Source organism: Cryptomeria japonica, chromosome 5 (assembly GCF_030272615.1).
Source record: "Cryptomeria japonica chromosome 5, Sugi_1.0, whole genome shotgun sequence".
NCBI classification, from domain to species: domain Eukaryota; kingdom Viridiplantae; phylum Streptophyta; class Pinopsida; order Cupressales; family Cupressaceae; genus Cryptomeria; species Cryptomeria japonica.
The window spans coordinates 230,107,584-230,130,622 of NC_081409.1; the positions used below are offsets into that span (position 1 = coordinate 230,107,584).

The 23,039-nt window shown below is 35.4% G+C and overlaps 1 protein-coding gene across 4 annotated transcripts in view; it reads left to right on the forward strand.

Moving 5' to 3' along the window:
• The window catches only part of LOC131033880 (uncharacterized), an 84,928-nt gene that overhangs the window by 16,672 nt on the left and 45,217 nt on the right, over window positions 1-23,039 (forward strand). For all 4 annotated transcript variants that reach the window (XR_009103696.2, XR_009103694.2, XR_009103693.2 and 1 more), the window contains exons 2-4: window positions 10,689-10,757; window positions 19,317-19,412; window positions 19,627-19,748. Coding sequence is in view for 1 of the 4 variants with exons in the window: in XM_057965181.2 (XP_057821164.1) it covers window positions 10,689-10,757; window positions 19,317-19,412; window positions 19,627-19,748 (287 nt within the window). In the remaining 3 variants the exon portion in view is untranslated. The remainder of the gene's footprint in view (window positions 1-10,688; window positions 10,758-19,316; window positions 19,413-19,626; window positions 19,749-23,039) is intronic.

Below are 23,039 nucleotides of genomic sequence, written 5' to 3' on the forward strand. Positions count from 1 at the left end.
ACTAGTCGCAGATTTCAGGGACTCAGGAAGCGGTGCATTTGAGTCAAAGACAGGCAATTTTTTCTTCTAACATTGTTGCAAATACATTCTATAACTTCACACCATATAAATAGTATTTATACAAAATTCAACCAGTGCATACAAATAGATAAATAAATTGTGAAATAAAATTTTCAATGTACGTATCACAAGGATCTTTCAAGTTAGATTAACGAGATAAAAAACATTAAATCTATCTTATTTTGGTTGGAATTCCATCCAAAGTGATAATATTTTAATGCTATGACAAGTGAATGGTCTATATTCTGAGGTTATATCTTCGCTCACTGTTCATACTTCATAGTTTGTGTCTGCTTTATGATGGTTTAATTATATCTATATTTAGATGCTAGGATTTTTGTTAAAACCGTCAATATGCTTTCACACATGGTTTAATTTTGTGTCTAGTTCTTATCTACATCAAATGTTAAATTTCAATGTGCATGTCACAAGGATCTTTCAATTTAAATTAACGAGATAAAAAAAAGTTAAATCTATTTATTTTGGTGAGGCTTCCATCTAAAGAGAGTATTTTACTATTGTGAGAGGTGAATGGTCTATATTCTGAAGTTATGTTTTAGCTCATCGTCTCTACTTCATATTATATGTCTACTTTATCATGGTTTAATTTTGTGTCTACTTCTTATCTTGATATTCTGCACAACTAAATTGTTATTGTGAAGATGGGTTGGTTATTTGGTCCAAACAATATTTGATGGTCTATTTTATTTTCTACTATGACAGCCTTGTAAATTATTTTTCTGGGAAGGAATAATCCATATTCTTGGCTAAATGGCATGATTTTAATGCTAATTTAGGCTCTCTATCATACCTTTGCTTTGCTTGATGAATATGACAATGCTGTAGTGTCATGCCCCCGATAATGTCACATTGAATTTAGTCAAATAAAATATAATAATTAACATGTTCAGGAAATCAGAAACAAATAAAGTGATAAATAAGGTTCAAGAATATATCTAAATACATTATCGTTGCTCAGAAAATAGTCTTATTCATAGGACATCATGATTTTCTGTAATTCTAGATCCAAGAAATTAATGTACCAAGCAAGCGATTATGCTATCTAAGTCTGCAGGGGAGATAACAAGTAAGAAATAAATAAGATGATATGTCACACGAATTGAGGGACAGGATTTTTTGTCCGGGTGGCAATATTTAGAGCTTTAGGAATAATATCTGAACCATAGCTTAGTTCCCTTCAAATGTGATTAGTAAAGAAAAGGGCAGTGATGAAGATTATTGAAAGAAAGGTGCGGATCCTTGAAAGATACCGATCTGAAGTGAACTCTTGGTCAAAGCAAATTCAGAGGATGCAAGTCAAGCAAACATGATTTGTTTATTAGAGAGAGTTTTAAGACAGTGGTTAGTTTGATTATAAAAAAGACAAAACTCTTTATAGCCATAAACTTAGAAGGTTGCATCAACTAACATTTGGTTTGTTTGTTTAAATAAAGTGTTGTGATGGTGAAGATGTGTTTTATCTGAATGGTTACTTAATGAAGAAGGATGTCTGTTTGGAATCGGTCCCCTTGGGAGATATAAATAAGATAAAACTCGTGAGGTGGAAAGGGGTGTGGTATGTAATAAGAAGAGAACAAAAACAGACATATACCAGATGGAACAGCAGACAATAGAAAGAGAATCAAACAAAGAAAAGAGTCATATTTGCAGAGATAACGGCAGACTTGGTTAATTACCAAGTGCTGTGTGTGATGCTATATAATCTTGATCATATTTAGTCATCCTATATTAATGCTTAGCAATTAATGTTATCATCCCTACTATTATTAGTTTATATATATATATATAATTAGCTATTTTGAAGATTTCCTTTAAGCTTCAGCCAATCTGCCGTCCCATTATAGAGGGGAGATATGTGCATATAAGGAATGCAAGTAGCATAATGGTCCATTTGACTTGGGTAAACCCCGGGTGGGACTGGGAGGCCAAATGGAAGGTGTCATTTCGTGCTCTTGGGCTTGATTGATAGGCTCAAGGTGCCTTGTATGATCTCCCATAGTGCTTCATAGTGTGGAGGAGTTATCGTGTTAAGCCTTAAGGGAATTCCACATACATATGATGTAATTTACAATAATGGTTAAGATAATGTCCCTAATCGTAGTAGGAATGATTGATTTTATATCTAACATTATTGAGAGGTCTTAATCATGATCTAATTGGTAAATGATATCTCTATTTCATTCCTTACTCTGGATGGGATTGTGATTTTAGGGCAAAAACTAGGGTATTGGAAAGGGGGACATTATATTTTTTTCATAATTTCATTACAAGAAGTGAAGAAGTAATGTTATGTGTAGATCATCTTTTGTCTATATAACATTTTATCATTCTCTCAAGTTGTACAAAAATCCTTGCCTGCATAAAAACATCAGCTTGATGTTTATATGTAATCCAGTATTGCACCGAGATGTCCAATCTTTGTGACAGCAAAATCTTTGTCATTGTGATTTTGTATGCATATTTTGATATTATGCATATCTATCCTAAAATGTTTTTTGTGTCTATCTTCTACTTCTACTTTATATGAGTCAGTACTTTGACTGTATTTGAAGATTTGGTTTAATAGCAAAGCTTTTGAATTTGACTTGGTTTTGTACCGTGAATCTTTAAAAATGCATAATTCAGGAACATATTCTTGCTAAGTTATGAGAAATGCTTTCTCTTTTATCAATTGATTAGATTTTTTTTTGGATGGATATATTCTTTGAAGTTTCCTACTTGAAAGTTTTGCAGTGATAAAATGTTTTATTTTCTTTTATCTTACTAGAATGCAAACATGTTTATTGTAGTTGTTTTGAGGTCTTACTAAGTTTTCAAAGTTTTCAGAGTTTGTTATGATAGTGCAGTCTCTATGATTAAACATGCTTTTGATATTAATAATCATTTGTAATATGGCATTGTTTATAATGTTTTTGTAATGTCCTCGAAATAGGATATAATAATAAATAATAATAGACATAAAATAATAAAAATATGATCAAAATGTAATTAAGCTAATGAATGGTCAAAAGGCATGGAATGAAGAGTTGTGACTTGTTGATGTGCGTTTTGTGACCACACCAATACAGAATAAAGTTTCCCAACGGTTACCTTATCCTCTCTTGATCTAAGTCAAATGTATGCTAAGATTGTAGGAAGATCATACGATGACTCCAAGGTTTCGAATGTGTTCTAGCGACTTTATGTGGATATAGGCTCGTTTGGCTTTGATGTTTGTTTGTAATCCAAGGGGACTTACATTTGATCATTCTTTCACTTCTTTGCTATGGCTGGAACTTCATCATCGAATTTAGCAATTCTGTGATGCTTCGACTTTGAATGAACTGAATTGGAATGAACTGAAATTAAAGGGGATAGGGTTTTGGAAGACTAAGCTAAATCTAAGAACTCAATAGATAGCAATGCTTTAGATGAGATCAACCACACTTGACTTCACCAATAGCAAACAACTACATAAAGTGGGTGCAATCTTCAGAGTTTGTGTTTGAGAGATTTTAAACCATTGATGAACACCATCAGAGAACAATGTTCTTCCAACAATTTAGATTAAGTGCACACATGGAAAAAACTTAGTCCAACCTTGCATTGTCAATAGAAATCATCTATTAACAAAAGGTATGAGCAAGCGATCCTCACCTTAAAACATTGCAATCAAATTTGTTCATCTAACTGCTTGGAAAATAAAATTCTACTCTAAGTGGGGAAGGTGAAACCATGCAAGTGTTGAAAAGTAACTTAAGTGAACACCATCAGAGAACAATGTACCACTGTTATTATCTCAATAACTTATTGCAACAATTTCATTCAATCTCCCTCCTTTACAAATGAAGGGGTGAACCCCTTTTATAGGTCTCCAAGAGGAAATTGGATGGCGTAGATTGCCAACCAATCAATGGCCAAGATTGAAAATGCAAACCCTAATTAGGGTTTGACCAATAAATTCCCAAATACATGATGCCAAGTAGTGGGGAGAGTCATAAATGAGGAATCTCACCCACTTTACATTAATTTTCCTTTGCTCAAAATGGTGCTCATAATGCATTAAATATCTTTTATATTCAAAACATCGCCCACTATGTAATAAATGAGCCATCACTTCCTAGAATATGGTAGCCACCATGCATTAAGTATGCCACTAGTCGGTCAAGATGTCCACTAGCAATAAATGTGCCATCATGTCGGCATCCAAATGGACCCCGCTATCATGGGAACTTTAATAATTTTTTGGGTTGTGCTTCATCAATATGGAATATTCTCTTTGCATGTCGCTAATTAATCCTTTACAAGAATCTTTCCATTTTGGGCTCACAAAGGACATTCAGGAAGATTTTCCCAACTTAACAATCTTTTCCACTTCTAAAGGATTCTTGTACGTTTGGAATTCTAGGAGAGAAAATCTTTGTAGAGAGATTTTTGTCTTGAAGGAATTTTCTCGTGTTCTCATGCACACCTCGTCCTGAAGGAAGATTTTCCATCAACTGACCATTTCTTTGATGTCTGGGAAATTTTATCTTGTTTGGAGTTCTTGGAGAGAGAAAATCCTCTCTTAGCCAATTTTTGCCAATTTTTCTTGTGCCTTGAAATTCTTCATCTTGGGCGCGATTCCACCTTGAGGAAGATTTTTTTTTGAATTTTGAACTTTTCTTCTTGAACCTTGATTTTCATGTCTTGCTCCCAACCTTGGGCACATTTTTAACAAGAGAATAAATTTTGGAAATTTTGGAAATTTGTTCCTTGAGGAAGGAATGTCTTCATGCCTTAGACAAATTTTACGTTTTTCATGAAGTGAAGGAATTTTTTTTTTCTTGCTTGGAAATTTCTTCGGCTTGGGCGTCGATTTTGCTATGGTGAAGGATTTTTGAAAAAACTTGGAATTTCTCCTCCAACTTCTAGCACCAATTCTTCTCCTTGAGCGCCATTTCTTCATGGAGGAGGAATATTTGGCATGATGAAAAATTCCTCCATAACCCTTTTCTAGCGCTCTAGCTCAACCTTGGGTGCAAATCCTAGTTGGAGGAGGAATTTTGGACATTTGGACTTTTTCTTGCTTGACCCCATTTTGGTGCCCATCTGCCTTGGGTGGAATTTCTTTGGAGGAAGAATTTCTTGCTTGGAAGGAAATTTCTTCCTTACACTTGTTTAGTGCCCTTCTTCAGTCTTGGGGGCTAGTTCACCATGATGCAGGAATTTTTGGCATGGAAGAAAATTCTTCCACACCCCCATTTTGGTGCTCCACTCCTAGGTTGGGAACTACTTTGACTTGAGGGAGGAAATTTCCTCTTGGAAGGGAATTCCTTCCTTCCCATGTTTTGGTGCCCATTCTTCAACTTTAAGTCTATTTCATCATGTAGGAGGAATTTTGATTCAATTGATCTTTCCTCTACTTCCTTATTTTGGCGCCCTCAACTCAACTTGGGCTGATTTTGGGCGGATTTTTTATCAAGGAACATGAATTTTTTGACTTTGGAGGAATTTCCTCTTGTTCATACATTTGGCGTCCTCTTTTTGACTTGAGCGCTATTTTTGTTCATCACTTGGATTTGGATGTCATTTCTGGATTGAAGTGGATTTCTCTCGCCTTAGAAGGATTCTTGTTCTTTTTCCACTTTAGGAAGGAATTCCATACTTAGCAATTTTTTTCTGATCACTTGCCTAAATTTTCAACTTTCCGTATTTAGACATGGATTTTTAGGAATGCTCTACCTTTAGTGTCGTGACCACTGCTTGAGATGGACCTGCCAAAAATAGACTTACTAAAAATAGTGGGTACTTCAAAACATCAAATTAGGGCAAACTGGGACAGGGGGACACTTACTAAAAATAGTAAGTTTGATTTTTGGCAAAATAAGGCTAATTCAGGACGCAATGAAACTTACTAAAAGTAGTAAGTGCTCAAAATTCCCTCAAATTTCACTGGTAGCTTCCTTGAAGGGCTCTAGCTTCATTGCAATGTTTAGATTTTCCAAAACCTTAAGGAAATGACCACAAATCTAAGTCTGAGGGGCGAAACCCTAGAATAGGCAAAACAAATTCCAGATTTAGTCAAATTTGCTCAAAATACTTGCAGATTTGATCATAATCAATCAAAAACACTTGCAAACCGGGGAAACCGAAGGGATTTCTGCGAAAAGACCCAAAGAACCACAACCAAAAGATCGAGAGGACCTAAAAAGTAGGGGTTAACCATTTTGAAGGGATTGATGTGTGAAAATGTCACAATATGACTCTCTTAAACATGAGATATAAGAGAGAGAAGAGATCATTTGAAAAGGGATAACGAGGAGGAGAAAAAAGAGTGGAACATAGGAATTAAGGAAAGATAAATGAAAGAAGGAATGGAAAGGAAATGTGGAAATGACTCTTTATAAGGGTGATAAATATTAAAGGTTGTGATCATCTTAAAGGGCAAATATGATGAAGGGTTATGACTCTTTCGAAGAGTGATAACTATGAAAGGTTGTGACCCTTGCAAAGGGCAGACATGATGAAGAGGTGTGACTCCCTCTCACATTGGAAGTTATAAAGGGGAGAAGGTTTCATTTGAGGAGGACATCCAAGGAATATCAACTTGGGGAATGACTTATTATTCTCAAAGGTAGTAATGAAGGGATTGAGACTGATAATATATGAGATATTAATACTAAGTAAGATCGACTGATTATGACAGTTTTGTATGAGGCTCTATGTGTAACATAATAAGTGCTGTGCCCATATATTTATATTTCTGCATGTTTATCATTATTAATTTACTCCTGTTTATGATTATATCAGAGTCACCACTGACTGCATCTGATTTATTAATTTCTGTAATTCATTTATTACATGTAAAGTATATATATGATGCTAGAATCTGTCATATTTTCTGAGTACTTCCAGCCATGGTAGAAGGAATGTAGGCCTGCAAGAGGGGTACGGTGATGGGGCACTCCTCTAGGTACGCCACCTCTACGAGGGGACTAGATGGTTTCATGAGGCCAAGATGGTACATAGGGTACTGCCCTTGGGCCTAGAGGAGATGGCTTTCAAGGCACCCTGTTGTGACCTCTTTCTCCTATCATGGTGCATCAATACAAGGAGATCAATTCTAAAGAGAAGGAAAAGTTTGGTAAGATGAGGGTATAACGGGAAGTGGGCACCTCACTGGGTAGACCACCTCATATGGATGGCATGGGCCACATGAGGCCAAGAGGGATGGTATATCCGCTCTTGGACCGAGGGTAGAGGGTCCGAGACACCCTATTGAAGTCACTCTTTCCCTTGCTCTCTTATGGTTGAGCCTTCCAAATATGTTTAATGCTTTATGACTGAATTGATAATTCTGCTATGGATTTACTAATGTCAATTATTATATTCAGCTTATTGAAATTATTGTTGTTGTAGATGATTTCTAATCTGTTTGTAGGGTTTCAATCAGGCAGAGGTACACTCTAAACCTACCCACTTAGAAATTTAGAATTAGGACATTCCCAATTAGGGGACATTACAATTTTACCATCCACTCACATCATACAGCAAGACTAAAGGTATACTCACATATCATTCAACTGTTTTAATGTTAACTTATCAATAACTTTATTAACTTTATCTAGAACTTACGAAAGAATCATTTAGTAGCAAAGTTTACATGCTACATTGCATTCTGCTTAGACAAACTTTTCATTTGGACAATTCATGGTCTAAACTCTCTATTTTATTTGCTCTTTTATATCTCTATGCTATGGAAATGCTATTAAATATAAAAATAAAGCACTTTTTTGCCTATTTTTCAACACATTTTATTTTTTGAATCCTATTTTTTTCCCATCTAATTCTCAGTTATTTCAAAAAATCTTATTCTTTTAGTTTGCCGATTTTTCCCCAAAAGGATCCTCCTGTGGATCTTTAGATCTTGTTGATGTTTGGGGTAGAGTGGATGATTGAGACCCACCTCTTCCCCTTCTGCTATTGCTCTCACGGCTTTGTGGCATTTTGTAATTGTGTTGTTCTTTGTTCTGGGTTGTAGCCTTGTTTTGTCTTTTGGGTTGTGACTATTTCCACCTACCTTTTTTTTGTGAATATGTGTACCATAATCTTTTAATTAATAATATGTGCACCATTCATAAAAAAAGAGATATATTTTATTAAAGAAATAATCAAGTACATTATTTAAAAGCAGAGGCATATCCAATAGTTTAATTTTTGTCTAATCACATTCTTCTGCACTTGTTAAAAATCTGATAAAAAATTTATGCTTTCAAATACTCATTAATTGGGTATATCTGAGATTTATATATTGAAAAGTTTATCTACTGGAGTAGCTTTCCGGGCCAATAGATTGATCTGTTTAAGCAATAGAATTCTCTGAGATCCTTTCGTAAGATTGAATCTAAATTCTGTTCATTGATTAAGGCCAATGGGCAGTTCCTAGTACCTTGTGCCCTATTATATTTATTATTTAGTAATTGATTAATCTCGTAGATGATTTTCTCACGACATTACAAATGCTTAAGATTTTGTACAGAATATATAGTAAATATGCCTACAAAATGCTTAGTAAAGATATTACAAAGATGGTGAAATGTATGAATGTAATATCCTCAGATTATAAATACCCAAGCTTTGCCCTGGATCACAATTTTAATTGAAACAAAGTAGGTTCGAGAGACCTTTAACTTTGATTGAGACCCTGCGAACAACTTAGGAATCATCTACAATCATAATTCATAAAATAGATCTCTTTTAGAAATCATCAAGCATATATTAGAAGTAAAGATCTAATCACAAGATCACTTAAATTAGTTTGAGAAGGCTCAACCATAGAAGAGCTAAGATAGGGTGATTCGATAGGGTGCCCTAGAGATCCTCTACCCTAGGCCCAAGGGTGGAACACTATCCCCCTTGGTCTCATGTGGCCCATGCTATCCATATGAAGTGGAGTGCCTAGTGGGGTGTCCTATAACCGTTCCCCTCAATCTTGCCACTTCTATCCTATTTCCCATGATTGAGCATTCTTAATGCATTCATTTACCATGATAGAGAGCATGAGGAGCATTTACAATAGGGTGCCCTGGAAGTCCATCCTTTCTAAGACCAAAGGCAGTACCCTTGTACCCCTTTGGTCTCATGGGACTCCCTGTTCGTATACCATGAGGAGGTGTACCAAGAAGATGACCCCATCATGGTTCCCCTACTCGTAATCCCCCAATTTCTCTACCATGTCTGGTTACAGCAATCAGACAGAATAAATATGCATAATATCTTATATCATAATCACATATTTCCTATATCCATATATTAAACCAGTCATAGATAGTAACACAGCATGAATCGGCAGTATATCTATTATGCCATGTCAGATAATCATAAACAGCAATGTATATTAATTCAGAAGTATGCAGATATTTACAGAATTATTACATTATGTATGGAAATCCATACGACAACCAATATATAAATCGCACTGTTCAGTATCATTGCTTTCCTTGTGATTCGATTTCCTTCTTCCAAATTCTCAGTTTCCAAATGGACAAGCTGGGTTAGAAATACTTTTCACCTGATTGAATCCCAAACTGCAATAACCAGATGGACTGCTGAATATTTATATCTTACAAAATATCAGGTCGGAATCCTTCCATCCTTTTTCTTGGATGTTGGAATGACCTCTTATATCTCTCCTCCGATGCTGAGAAGTCATGTTCTTTTCCAAGGTTATGCTGGTTATGAAGAGACACCTCCTTTTATGTGATTGCAGCCCTTAATCTCTTTACCAAAAGACACCTTGTTTACTTCTGAACTGTTTTTCCTATCTTAACTGTCTTACGAAATTGTGAAGTCTTACCTTGTAATACAATTTCATTGCTGATAGTAGAAAATCAGATCGGGGGCATGACACTGAAGCTAATGAAGAAAGTCTGTATTCAGTTGTGCGTGCATGCATTTAAATTTATCATCATTACTAAAGATGTAGAGATGCACTTGCACAGTGAAGGACTGTATAGTATTGTTTCTTTGACATATGTTAAAAATAGGAAGTTGTGTAGTTTCTTTGTCATTTTTTGTTGAAGAGATCATATACTTTAGCCTTGTCTTTAATCTGCTGGGAAGCAAATTCCAAGAAGATTGCATACAAATAAATTTGTTTTCACTGTGATGGCCTGTATACTATTGTTCATATGACATATGTTCAAAATGGGAAACATGTAGCTTCTTTGTAAATTTTTATTGAAGAGATTACACATGCAAGGCTTGTCTTTAATCTGCTCGGAACCAAATTTGAAGAAGCTTACATGTAAATAAAGTTGTTTGCACTGTGAAGGTCTGCATACTATTGTTCATCCGACATTTTTTCAAAACAGGAAATCATGTAGTTTCTTTGTTATTTTTCATTGAAGAGATTACACATGCAAGCCTTGTATTTAATCTGCTGGGAACCAAATTTGGAGAAGCTTACGTGCAAATAAATTTGCAAATTATAACTTTGGGATCTGATAAAGCTCATCAAAATTCCTTTCATAGTTGTTCCCAGATCCAGTTAGCTTGTGTAAAGTATTGAATCTTGTTTTATTGTGTTATAATTGGTATATGCAAAAAAATCTGTTGCTGACCTGTTCTGTAATGTTTTGCTACAGTACCATCCAGATGTGAACAAAGAACCCGGAGCAGAAGAGAGATTTAAAGAGATAAGTGCAGCATATGAGGTATTTATGACCAGTAACAATCTCTCTCTCTCTCTCTCTCTATATATATATATATATATATATATATTTATTCTTGTTTCTGAAAATGCACTAATATACATTGACCATTATCAGTCACTTGTCCCTGTAGACACCTAAAATTGTCCTAGCCTAATTATATATATTTTTTATTTATTTAATTATTCTCCTTTCATTTTATTAATAAAATGAATTTTTATTTGTTTAATTAATTCATAAAACCTCTTCTAAGCCTCCTCTATTCTAATTTTAATAAAAAGCCTCTTCTATTCTAATTTTTATAAAAAGCCTCTTCTATTCTAATTTTAATAAATATTTTTATTTATTTAAATTCCCCTTTTTTCAAATTAAATAAATATTTTATTTATTTAATTCATGTGGCCCCTCTCTATTAAATAAATGAGTTCTTTAGTTTATTTAATTAATTCATATATCTTTTTTCCTCATTTATCTTAACCACTCCCTTTATTTCATTATTTCCTCTACCTACCCTTCAATTTTAGCCGACCATCTTTTATCCCACTTCTTATTCTCAACCCTTTGTTTTAAGGATGCTCTCTATATAAGAGGTTTCATTCCTCATTTCGGGATCCAATGTTCAAGCATACTTACATTTTATCGAAATCATAGCCTACATCCTTGCAATCAAGCATACGTTATCGCAACCACTATCCATTCTTCAATTGAACTCTTGTGCAAGGATAAAATCTGAGAGCAACATATCAAAAGTGAGATCAATGGAGATAGGAGAACAGTGACGATCAAACCCATTGAATGTGTGAATGGTATCATTTTGATTTATTTCATGATTTTTCATATTTTATGGTTCTTCATTGATGTTGTGTTGGATTTTATTGTATATCTAGGATTTTTATGGTTGAATCTTGTTAGGATTTACAATATTGAGGAGCTCAAATTCAGCATAAACAGTCCTTACCAAAATATTTCAACCAATATGCAAATTTATTTATTTCCCACTCAGACAATTCGTCAAGTAGTTGGTGTACATTAAACTATTCAATTTCTTGAGTTTTGTTCTTAGGAGCAGCTGCAAGCATCTTTCATAATCATAGGAAATTTACAAACAATTGGCACATATTGAACAATACATAGGCATTTTAACAAACAGTTTGCTAGCATATGCCATTGCTGATATCTCATACGTTAAGTGTCGATTTATATTTATACATATATTTTGTGACTGATTTACAAGCCAAAATACAAGAATTGCTAACCTCTAGCCAACAATTGATAAAGAAACATTCCATCATCAAACAGTTGTCATGTAAATCAGATAAAATAATATCCAGAATTCTTGCTAAAAAAAGGATGATTTCAATGCTGCCCTATGTTGTAGAATGGCAAATGTATTGATCCAAAACCATTGCACTACTTCAGATGAAATTTGAAGTCATTCCCTCTTTGCTGCAGCAAAATTCAGATTGGTATCAATATTGTTAATGGTCGCCATTCTCTCTAGCAGTCTGCTGGAATATGACGGTCTGCTGTGAGAGTAATGTGGCTGGAAATGACAATGAATGGAGTCATAATCATATTTCTAAGTGCTGCGTTTTCCTTCACAAATCTCATGCACCCTCTCAAACCTGCCCTATGTTGTAGAATGGCAAATGTATTGATCCGAAACCATTGCACTACTCCAGATGAAATTTGAAGTCATTCCCTCTTTGCTGCAGCAAAATTCAGATTGGTATCAATATTGTTAATGGCCTCCATTCTCTCTAGCAGTCTGCTGGAATATGACGGCCTAGCAGTCTGCTGGAATAATCATATTTCTAAGTGCTGCGTTTCCCTTCACAAATCTCATGCACCCTCTCAAACCTGCCCTATGTTGTAGAATGGCAAATGTATTGATCCGAAACCATTGCACTACTCCAGATGAAATTTGAAGTCATTCCCTCTTTGTTGCAGCAAAATTCAGATGAAATATGATTTCAACGCTGCCCTATGTTGTAGAATGGCAAATGTATTGATCCGAAACCATTGCACTACTCCAGATGAAATTTGAAGTCATTCCCTCTTTGCTGCAGCAAAATTCAGATTGGTATCAATATTGTTAATGGCCGCCATTCTCTCTAGCAGTCTGCTGGAATATGACGGCCTGCTGTGAGAGTAATGTGGCTGGAAATGACAATGAATGGAGTCATAATCATATTTCTAAGTGCTGCGTTTCCCTTCACAAATCTCATGCACCCTCTCTTTGCTATATGACCCTCTTATAAGCGACAATAAGTGTGGCCAGGTTTGATTTCAAACTGTGTAGGGGTACAGCCTGCAAAAACAAATAAATTAACCTGTATACCAATGGTGCTAGTATTCAATCTTCTGTTTGCATCCTGATATGATTTGCAAGCAAATGATCTTTTCGATCTCTCCAAACTGAATTACTCCAACACAATAAAATCCCCAACAAACATTCAACTCATTGATGAACTCTGGATGAATTCATTCAAATGGCTAGGAGGGTTCTCATCCTAGGCAGAATAGGTAAACAAAGTTCAATCTTTACAAGTTGGGGTTTGATAAAAATGTACATAATGCATTTATCTCCAAAAATCCCCCTTTTATACACTTTTTGGAGATAATAAAGTATTATTATACCCTCCAAAAGTGACTTTTAAAATCTCTTAAGACTTAATTAACACTTATTGGCCTTATTTTTTTAAGATGCACTTTATCTGTTGGCCAACCTTTTAAAACAAGTAAACATAAGTTGCCTTATAAAATGAATTTCTGACAACTGAATTATTAAATTATTTGTCGTGCATAAAAAAAAATGTATGAAAAATATTAAAATGGGCCAATTATTTTTCCTTAATAACTCCACCAACGCTTGAAGTGGATATGTCTTATCAAGTCTGAGGGAGAATTCAGTTCTTATCAAATGTTCCTTCTTATTTGACATGATGGAGTAGTTTTTGGTGCACACAATTGCAAGTCTGAAATCCCTAAAGGTAAGCTTATCTTGAGTGTCAAGGGTGTTGAACTTAGGGCTAAAGACTTCACAGATATGTTTAAGTAGGACAATATGGACCAATGTACTAAGGTGGCTAAGACTTTCTTTGATTTCAGGCTTTGTTAGGCCAAAGGGGGCTTCGCTATGGTATTGTTTTAGGCATGAGTATAGGCAATGGACATACACCTTGACACAAACTATACCCAGTACATAGTATACCCTTATGTCATGTCTCGTTTTTTTGATCAAAATAATCAATACTATGATTTAAGTTGGGCTTGGTAATTTGTAATTTAAGTAAAAACCTAAATAATATTATTTAAGTAAAAAGTATTTTTAAACACAAACACTAAAATAAAAAGCAGTTTCAATAGTAAATAAAATAAAATTAAAAGTCGTATTTTTAAATACTAACTAGAGGGAAATTTAATCAAGGGATCAAATTGGAAAATTATATTAAAGGGTGCTTAGCCACATTTGGGATTTTTATTGTGAGCTTTTGCTTTCGAGTTTGGCATCTAGGGATGGAAATTGTTTGCTATTTTGCTAAGTTACCGGTTTGGGTTTGGGCAAATTTCTTTTTGCCCTTTGGGTTCTTGGGTTGGGTTCGTTCGTACATGTGTGTGTGTGTGTGTGTATGCAAAAATCAAATACATTTAATAGTATATATCATAGTTCCCAAACTCGCCGCGAGTCGTGCGAGTTATCCGAGTCGACCTTGCCGAGTTTTTATGACTCGGCCCGAGTCATGGAATATGATATATAATTTCATATATATATATAATTGTAAAAGTATATAATTTCAAGATTTTGCGGAGTCATTGTTGAGTCGTTGCCGAGTTGTAGCCGAGTCATGAGTTGAGTTGGCCTTGCCGAGAGTGAGCCGAGTCTGAGTTTGGGAACTTTGGTATATATACATATTATAATATTATATGCAAAATTTATCTATCTATCTATCTATCTATCTATATATATATATTATTATAATATAATAGTAATATATAATGAATTAATAATATTATATATATTAATATACAATATTATAATATAATATAATATCTATTATATTATCTTATATTATATAATAATAATATATATAATAATCAATGAATTTATTATACAACTTCAATTGAATAGTAAACTTTGAATAATTTTTAATGTTTTATTCATTATAAACTTTCACATTTTCTATTGAAGGTGGCAAACGTGAACCCAACCTGGACTCAGGTGCAAACCTGAACCCGGGTGGACTTGGTCTGAGCATGGGGTGTAGGAGGGCCGAACCTGCTATCTCAGCTATTTTCAGTGATTTGGGAGGAGGAAACCTCATTTTGTGAGCTTTAGCTTTCGAGTTTGGCATCCAGGGATGAAAACTGTTTGCATGTTGAGTTAGTTAGGCAATTTGTGCAAAATCTCAGATCGATTGATTGGATTTGCAAGCAGATGATTAATTATTATTTTTAGAGATTTTTCTACAAGGGCATATTGCGAATCATTTTGAAGACATTTGTTGCTGATTTATGGGGGTTTTCAAGATAGTATTACTTTCCAAAAACATTTGAGGAAAATTTATCAAGCAAGGCGACTTAGATCCAGGATATTTGCTGCTTTTGAGTTGGTTTTCAAGGCTGTACATCATCCAGGAAATTCAGAAATAATTATATAAGCAGAGTGAATTACAGATTTGAGGGTTTTGAAGGAGTTTCATGCATTTTGGGCAGCTGCATCATCCATTATTGCTGCTATTAATTTCTGCACAAGGGCCAATCAGTTTGGAGGAATTTGATGTTAATTTCCAACTTGTATTTGATGTTGTACAGCTGTTTTGAGAGTTTGTGGCCTGCATTATTTATATGTTTAGATCAGAGTGCAGTGATCATGAAATAAGTATGTGAGGGATTGGTAATGTTTGCCATTAATTTTGCAGCCCTAGCATCTCTTTCATTTTGCTGGATTGAACTATTTATTTGTTTAGAAATCTAGAAAATTACAAAAAAAATCAGTATATTGAAAAAATGCTTAATTGGGGATATTACATCCCTATTAGGCTGCCACTTTGTATTTGTATGCAGGTTTGATAATTTAAGGTCTTGCACATTCCTAAATCAAACAAACAACCGTGTGAAGTGTCTTAAGGATGTGGTTCTAACTTCTAATAACCCCTAATAAGTTCCTGCGCATTTAGACATGGAGGCAGATAAACTCATGGAATCCCAGGGACATGTCCCTTGCATTTTTTGGGGTGTTCCCATTTCCAGAACATTCTGGGAATGAGGGACTCCTAGGGATTGTTTTTAAGCCATTTCCAATTTAAAGAAAATGGAAGGGGTGTTCCGAAAAGTTGGGGATGTTCCAAAAATTAAAAGGGAATGGTTTATTGTCCTTGAAACAATCAATTGTCCCCAATAAAAAGCAATAGTTTTTTGTGAAAAAATATTGCCATTGTTGCAAAGTTTGCTTGTTGGTGGGTCCCCACACCCCAACTCGCCCTAAATGTGGAAAAACAACCTCATTTTACTTGCAACTTCATTACTGCAGTTTGTGATGTTTTTGCAATCGGTTATACATAATGAAATGATGCTAGATCATCATGCATTTATATATGAACAAGTTAAATAGATTAGATTTTCTTATACTGGTGGATGTGATTGTATGCAATAAACCTGATTGCTTACAATCACATAGTTCAGTCATGTGCTTATTACCACTATTTACTGCTAAAAAACAATACAAGGTCCTAATTCCTCCTAATCTGATGTAAAGCATGTACTAAGGGATCTGCTGATGTTTATGTAATGTTCCCTTTTGGGATTGCCCTAAATCTTGCCCTAAAATCATATGTTCCATTAGAATAAGAAATTTAATATAGTGAAGAGTTATAACTTCACCAATTAAAATGCTTTAAACAAGATAAATCTTGGTTTAAGGCCTACAATCATGTTAGACAATATTGGAAATGTAATTCATAAGACCAGTTCTTTCATTACAAACAAATGTATATATAATCCATTGTATTAGTGATCATTTGTGATAACATTAAATCATATTGAACTCAAAGAATAAATAGGCAACATACTTAAATAGAGTAATCAACCATATTGTAGGGTCAATGAGAGAAACATGATAGGGCGTCCAAAACATCCCTCATCAAACCTCAAGGGCATGTCTTTGCACCTCTTGACCCTAAGTGACAGGCACTTTGGACATCCAACATGGGGTGGCCTACTCATTGGGGGAGCCCATCGCTGCCTTCCCTATTTGTGCCACTTCATTAACCCACATACAAGTGTGTTCTCAATCAATCATCGTAAAGGTTGGAGGGGAAGCCACAATAGGGCGCCCAGAACATTTCATCTATGCCCAAGGGGTGCACTTGGCCCCAAGTGGCAGGCACTTGGACATCCAACATGGGGTGGTCTACTTAGAAGGAGGTTCTGTCTTTGTTCTTCCTCCTTGTACTTCTTTGTTAATCTAGTCATGATTGATTGCAGCAATAGACTAGGAATCTAGATATTACATATTATTGCCTATATCCAATATATGAGAGGTTATGTATCAAATAGATTATCATGTTGCATACATATTATTGCCTATAAGAACATGTGAGGAATTTTGCATAAAAACATTATCATGCTGCATACCACAAAGATGAATAGGACACAAGGCTGCTGTATATGAATGCTGATGCTTGGATCCAACTGATCCCTTTTAGATGAGTGCAGATTACATATAATGTTTTCTGTTCTGATCGATATCCTTGATCTTGTTTGATGTATGAGTACTTCTGCTCTTCTTTTATTTCCTGATTGATTGTCCTTCATTCCAATGCTGATCTGGGTTATATACCCTTGAAGAGGAATGTTAGGTGCTGTCCTTTATTCAGTTGCAACTCTTTTAAAAGTGATGCCCCCTCATTCATATCCACTGCCTCTTCACTGGTGGTTTGTTAATCTTAATGAAATCGCTTCTTAATCATTATTGCTTTATTAATAATGAGATTGGTTGCTTTATTGATAATGAGATTGCTGCTTTTTAACTAATGGGATTGCTGCCTGGATTGGTATTGCTCCTCCACAATAATTATAAGTGCCGTTGTATATTGATTGCTGTGTGTAAATCTTCCTATGCATCAGTGCTGGGTTAGAGACATATTGTTGAAAGATTTATTAGCACTACAGATTGCTGATCAAGGGAACGAATAACTATTGGGTTGGTGGCTTAGGTTTGGGAAATTGTGAAGTCTTATTAATTAAGACAATTTTCTAAATCTATTTATTTATTGGTGATATGATAGTGAATACTATTATTATATTCATTTGACGTGATCAGGGTCATGACAGTTTATTCATTCCTTATGCTATGGTTTGATGTTTTAAATCAGTAGACAAGAGAAATAGCAGGGCATCATTTTTCTCATGAAGACCAAACACCTCACCACCTCCATCTCCTAGACCATTGCTTACAACAGAGATCTGGTTTCTATTGTGCGCAGAACATTATACATTATCATCATCATAACACTATTGTCAAGAGATGTGCAGGGACACTGATATAGATCACACATTCTTACTTCCACAGTTCCACTGAGTGCATGAGAATTTGCACTCAAAGGTTTAAAAGGGTCAGAGGAACTATGGCCATTTGTCCTCCCACCAGAGATATCCTCCTATTCCCCATCATGAATTTGAACAAAACAATGAATAAACAGAGGTGCCATTGATATCAGTTATCAACTTATCACCATAACTTAAGATGTAAAATTTGCAGAGTATGAAAAAATTCATAAATAAATATAACATAGTTTCTGATTTGAAGCTCTGACATTATGCTTAAGTGTAATTTGATTTAGCTGCTCTTTCAAAAATACCTTGGCCATCCCAAAGATATTATAAGCATTCAGTGCTCAGTAAACCCTAAAAAATGTCTGTTTTGTTGCATAAAAAATTGGATAGAATATAGTTGTAACAAGCTAAAAAGTTGCAGTTTGCAGCCTTTAAAGGGAAAATGTTGGTCTGCTGTCTGGGATCCAATATTTTCTGAGATATCACAATATTTTCACAATATCTGCTTCTATGGTGTCACCTAAAATACATATTAGCTGTTTTCTCCATTCAATTGGTTAATATCAGTTAAAAAGATTCCTGAATTTCTTCAAATGTTGTGGCCTCTTTTCTAGCTCCTTTGCCTGACAAGTTGACAGTGTCAGAAAATTGAATCCAAATAATTGCTTGTTTGTTTTATGACTAGGCATTCCTTTGGCTAGCATTTTTCGACCAGTCCAAATGCATTAAAAGGGATTGGAGGCTGTTATAAGCATAGAAAATGATGGAAGACATTAAAGATTAGTGTTTTCTCAAGGCATATATATAACTTGTGGAAGTTATGCCTGCACTTACCAAAGCAATCTTTTCTTTTGGAAAGTGTCGTGTTGAATGGATTATAAATTGATATGAATATCAAATGTCCACATTTAATTTTTGTTCATCCAGATCGGCTTTTTTGGATGAGCTTGATGTTAGCAAATTGCCAGATGCTGTATATTTATGACTAAGTAAAAGCATTTTCAGGTGCTGTCAGATGATGAAAAGAGGTCTTTGTATGATCAATATGGTGAAGCTGGAGTAAAAGGTGCAGCAGCTGGAGCAGGAGCAGGAGCTTACACGGTATCTACCAGCTATTCTATAGAATATTTTTAGTATGGTGGCTGACTGTTGTCTAATTTGAATACAGGCTTTGCTTATGTTGTGTGAATCTTTCTTTGCTCTCTTTTTATATGACAGGAGTCTTTTTGATTTCCAGAAAATTAATTTGGTAATGAGTGTACCTTGTGGCATTCAAAGATATTAACTACTTGTTTGTTAATTTAATGGTTATCAGACAAATCCTTTTGATTTGTTTGAAACTTTCTTTGGTTCAAACATGGGAGGATTTTCAGGCATGGGTCAAGCTGGGTATGGAACACGCAGGCGCGAGACTGTCATTCAGGGTGATGATATTCGGTATGTTACATTCAATTATCCAGCTTTTTATCTGAAGAATGCATGGAAAAGATATGCCAGTCAGTTATTGAGAGCAATTTTTCTTTGAGCATTTGTTATGTTCTACATGTTTTTTTCACACTGGTACTCAAGAGAAAGAAGGCATAAACTTAATCTTCCATGGCATATTCTTTTAGACAGAAATGGAGAACAAAATGAATATCTACTAAAGAGAGAAATGTATTGAAAATTTACATTATGGTATGTGCTGATATTAAAATTGCTCTGTGATCTAAGCAAAAAATGTCAAAGCAGATTTAATCATGATGTCAACTTGTTTTATAGTATGAGATAAACTGGATATATTTCAAATCCTATTCTAGAGCCATATTGCATTTGACTGAAAGTAGCAGTTGATGTCATATGTGAGCAATTTGAAAGGGCTACTTTGAATTAAATAATGTGACTGGAGTCAGAATTCGATGCTGAATCGTATGTGAGGTGATCTTTGATCAGAGTACATTTCTCATAATTGTATGCAGTGGTGTGGGAATGGATTCCTCTCTAATCCTATTTTCTTACATAAGTCTATATAGAGTGTTGTCCCCAAGCTCCGTATCTCTATGTGGGTGGCAGTTAATGCCCTTGTTTACTTGTTTTAATTTCTTTGTTTCTTTGTTTCTTGATTTCTCCACTGTAGGTGATATTGTTGAGACCCAAAGCATTCCTACAGTGTTAGTTTTTTATTTTCATTGGTAAACAAGGAATTGAAGGGTTTATTTTCTTGCTATAAAGTTTAAAGTCATAATAGGTGAAATAGCACAATAACAAGAGAGAACAAGAGAGACAAGAACAAACTGTATTCTCATCAATAGACTAGACCCATGTGCATAGGAGACCCCCTTGGTTATATAGCCAAGGTGAGTGAATGAGACAATGACAAGTATCGTTGTCTCATGACATGATAAGTAGAGCGAAAAATCATCATCCCACCTAAAGTGGAAAAATGATCACATGATAACACCACTAAAGGTGGATCACCCACCAAAGGTGGAAAAGTGCAACTATGAATGGTGGATATGATAATGTGATAAAGTGAAATGTCCACCCAAAGTGCAGATGCTTCAACTACTCCTATGCAATTCCCTAAGCAAGCTTAAGTAAAGTGTAATTAGGACCTAGGAAAGATTAAACCAAGGTGAAATATGCCTAAATTACACCAACAATAGGACTTACTGATTCTTTGAGAAACTTGAAAATGTGATTAAAGAGCTGGAGAAATTTTAAATTGCATTTTCAAGCGACTCAAGACTAGGAGAGTTTGCGAAAAGAAAACTTAACTGATGCCAAAACATAGAAAAGTTGTATAATTCAGCTATTCTGATCATTTTTTTGGACCAGCAGCAAGGTTTTAAGACAAATGAATTATATTTTGATAAGATATGTTACATGTGAATATGTTTGTTTGGATGTTTGTGAAGTAAATTGTGGAATGAATGAGTGAATGATTTTACTGATGTCCATGAGACTGAGCAGTCTATGGGACCAAGAAAAACACACACACTAAACCCCCTGAATATATTTTTCCATGTTTGATCTCCTGCTATGAATCTTGACTAGAAAGCTAGCCGTTTGGTTGATCTTGTCCTCGTCAAATAACCGATGCATGTTGTTGGCCTTCAGAATGATCTCATACTGAACCCGAATATCATCATACGCTGTGCATTCAGTAAGAAAGTGCCATTCAGTCTCCATTGCTCCCATCCCGCAAAACAAACAAGTTCTCTCTTCCCATAACTCCTTGGGCCTTTGCCACCTATCCGTTTCACACTTGAGATGATGCAAACCAGTCCTCAGCTGTGCCACTAACAACCTAGTTTTCCCTTTAATAACTGCTCCTAAATATGCTTTCTCTCCATGTTCCCCAGTTGGGTTAAACTCTTTGTGAGATTTTGCCAAGATCAAGGGCACAATGAAAAGCACACAAAAGAGAGACAATAGTTTGACAAGAACAAACTGTATTCTCATCAATATGCAAAAGTGATCAACTGGATTAACCGATACCATGAATATGGGCCTTCTTATATAGGCAAGACCGAATGGATATGTGAGCACACAATCATGACATGTGGCTCAATGAGAAACACGGGTAGGTAAGAAAAAGTAGGGGTCGGTAGGCGAAATAATATAATATTCCACAAGAAGTAGATCACCCACCGAATTTGGAATGTAACAACAAGATAAGACCACAAAAGGTGAAATTTCTCCTACAAGCATCATCCCTATGTGCACACCTCCCTAAGTGTCTCATATCCAAACTACGATGAGATGCATTATCCTAAGTCAACTTAAGTAAAGTGTAATTATATCCTATAAGAATAAATAATTACACCAACACCCCCCCTTAAGTGCAACTTAGGGGAATGAAGACTCAAGTCAACAATGCAAGATGGGTTCTGGCTACTAGGCTATGATAGGTACCCATGTACAATATGCAAATGCAAGCAAACCTATGCAATGTAATCTCTCACAAACGGAGAAAGGGAGTAAACCCAGTGGGAAAAAATTTACCCCCCCCCCAAAAGAGAGATAAATGTACTAAGAGACTCTCAAAGAAGGACAAAACCTCAAAGAGGAAAAAGTCCACCCCATAAGAGAGGAAGGAGAAGTCAATTGACCCCCCCTAATGAAACATCCCGCACCCCAAGAGAGCTCGCAATTGCTGGAACTTACTCTCAGTGAAGGGTTTGGTGAATATTTCTGCAATCTGCTCCGCTGTAGGACAATACTGCAAACCAATGACCTGCTCCTGAATCAGCTCCCGAATGTAGTGCATATGAATCTTGATGTGTTTGGTCCGCTGATGCTGAACTGGGTTCTTCGAGATTGCAATAGCACTCTAATTGTCACAATGCAAAATTGTCGGCCATGGAGTGGAGAACCCAAACTCAGTGAGAATATGCTGAAGCCAAATAGTATCAGTTGTTGCGTTAATAGCCTTGCGATACTCAAACCTCAATTGAAGAGAGAGCAATAGCATGCTGCTTCTTGCTGTGCCAACAAATGGGGCCCGAACCAAGGTGGAAGCTATAACCAAAAGTAGACTTACGATCATCAAGATTGCCAGCCCAATCGGAGTCTGTGTATCCAACCAAGCGAAGTCCTGTGCCTGCTGCATAGTGAATCCCATAATGATGTGTACCTTGGATGTAGTGTAGGATGCGTTTGGTGGCTTTCCAATGAAGCTCATGTGGTTCATGCATAAAGCGGGAAACCATGCCAACCGCAAATGAAATGTCAGGGTGTGTGTGA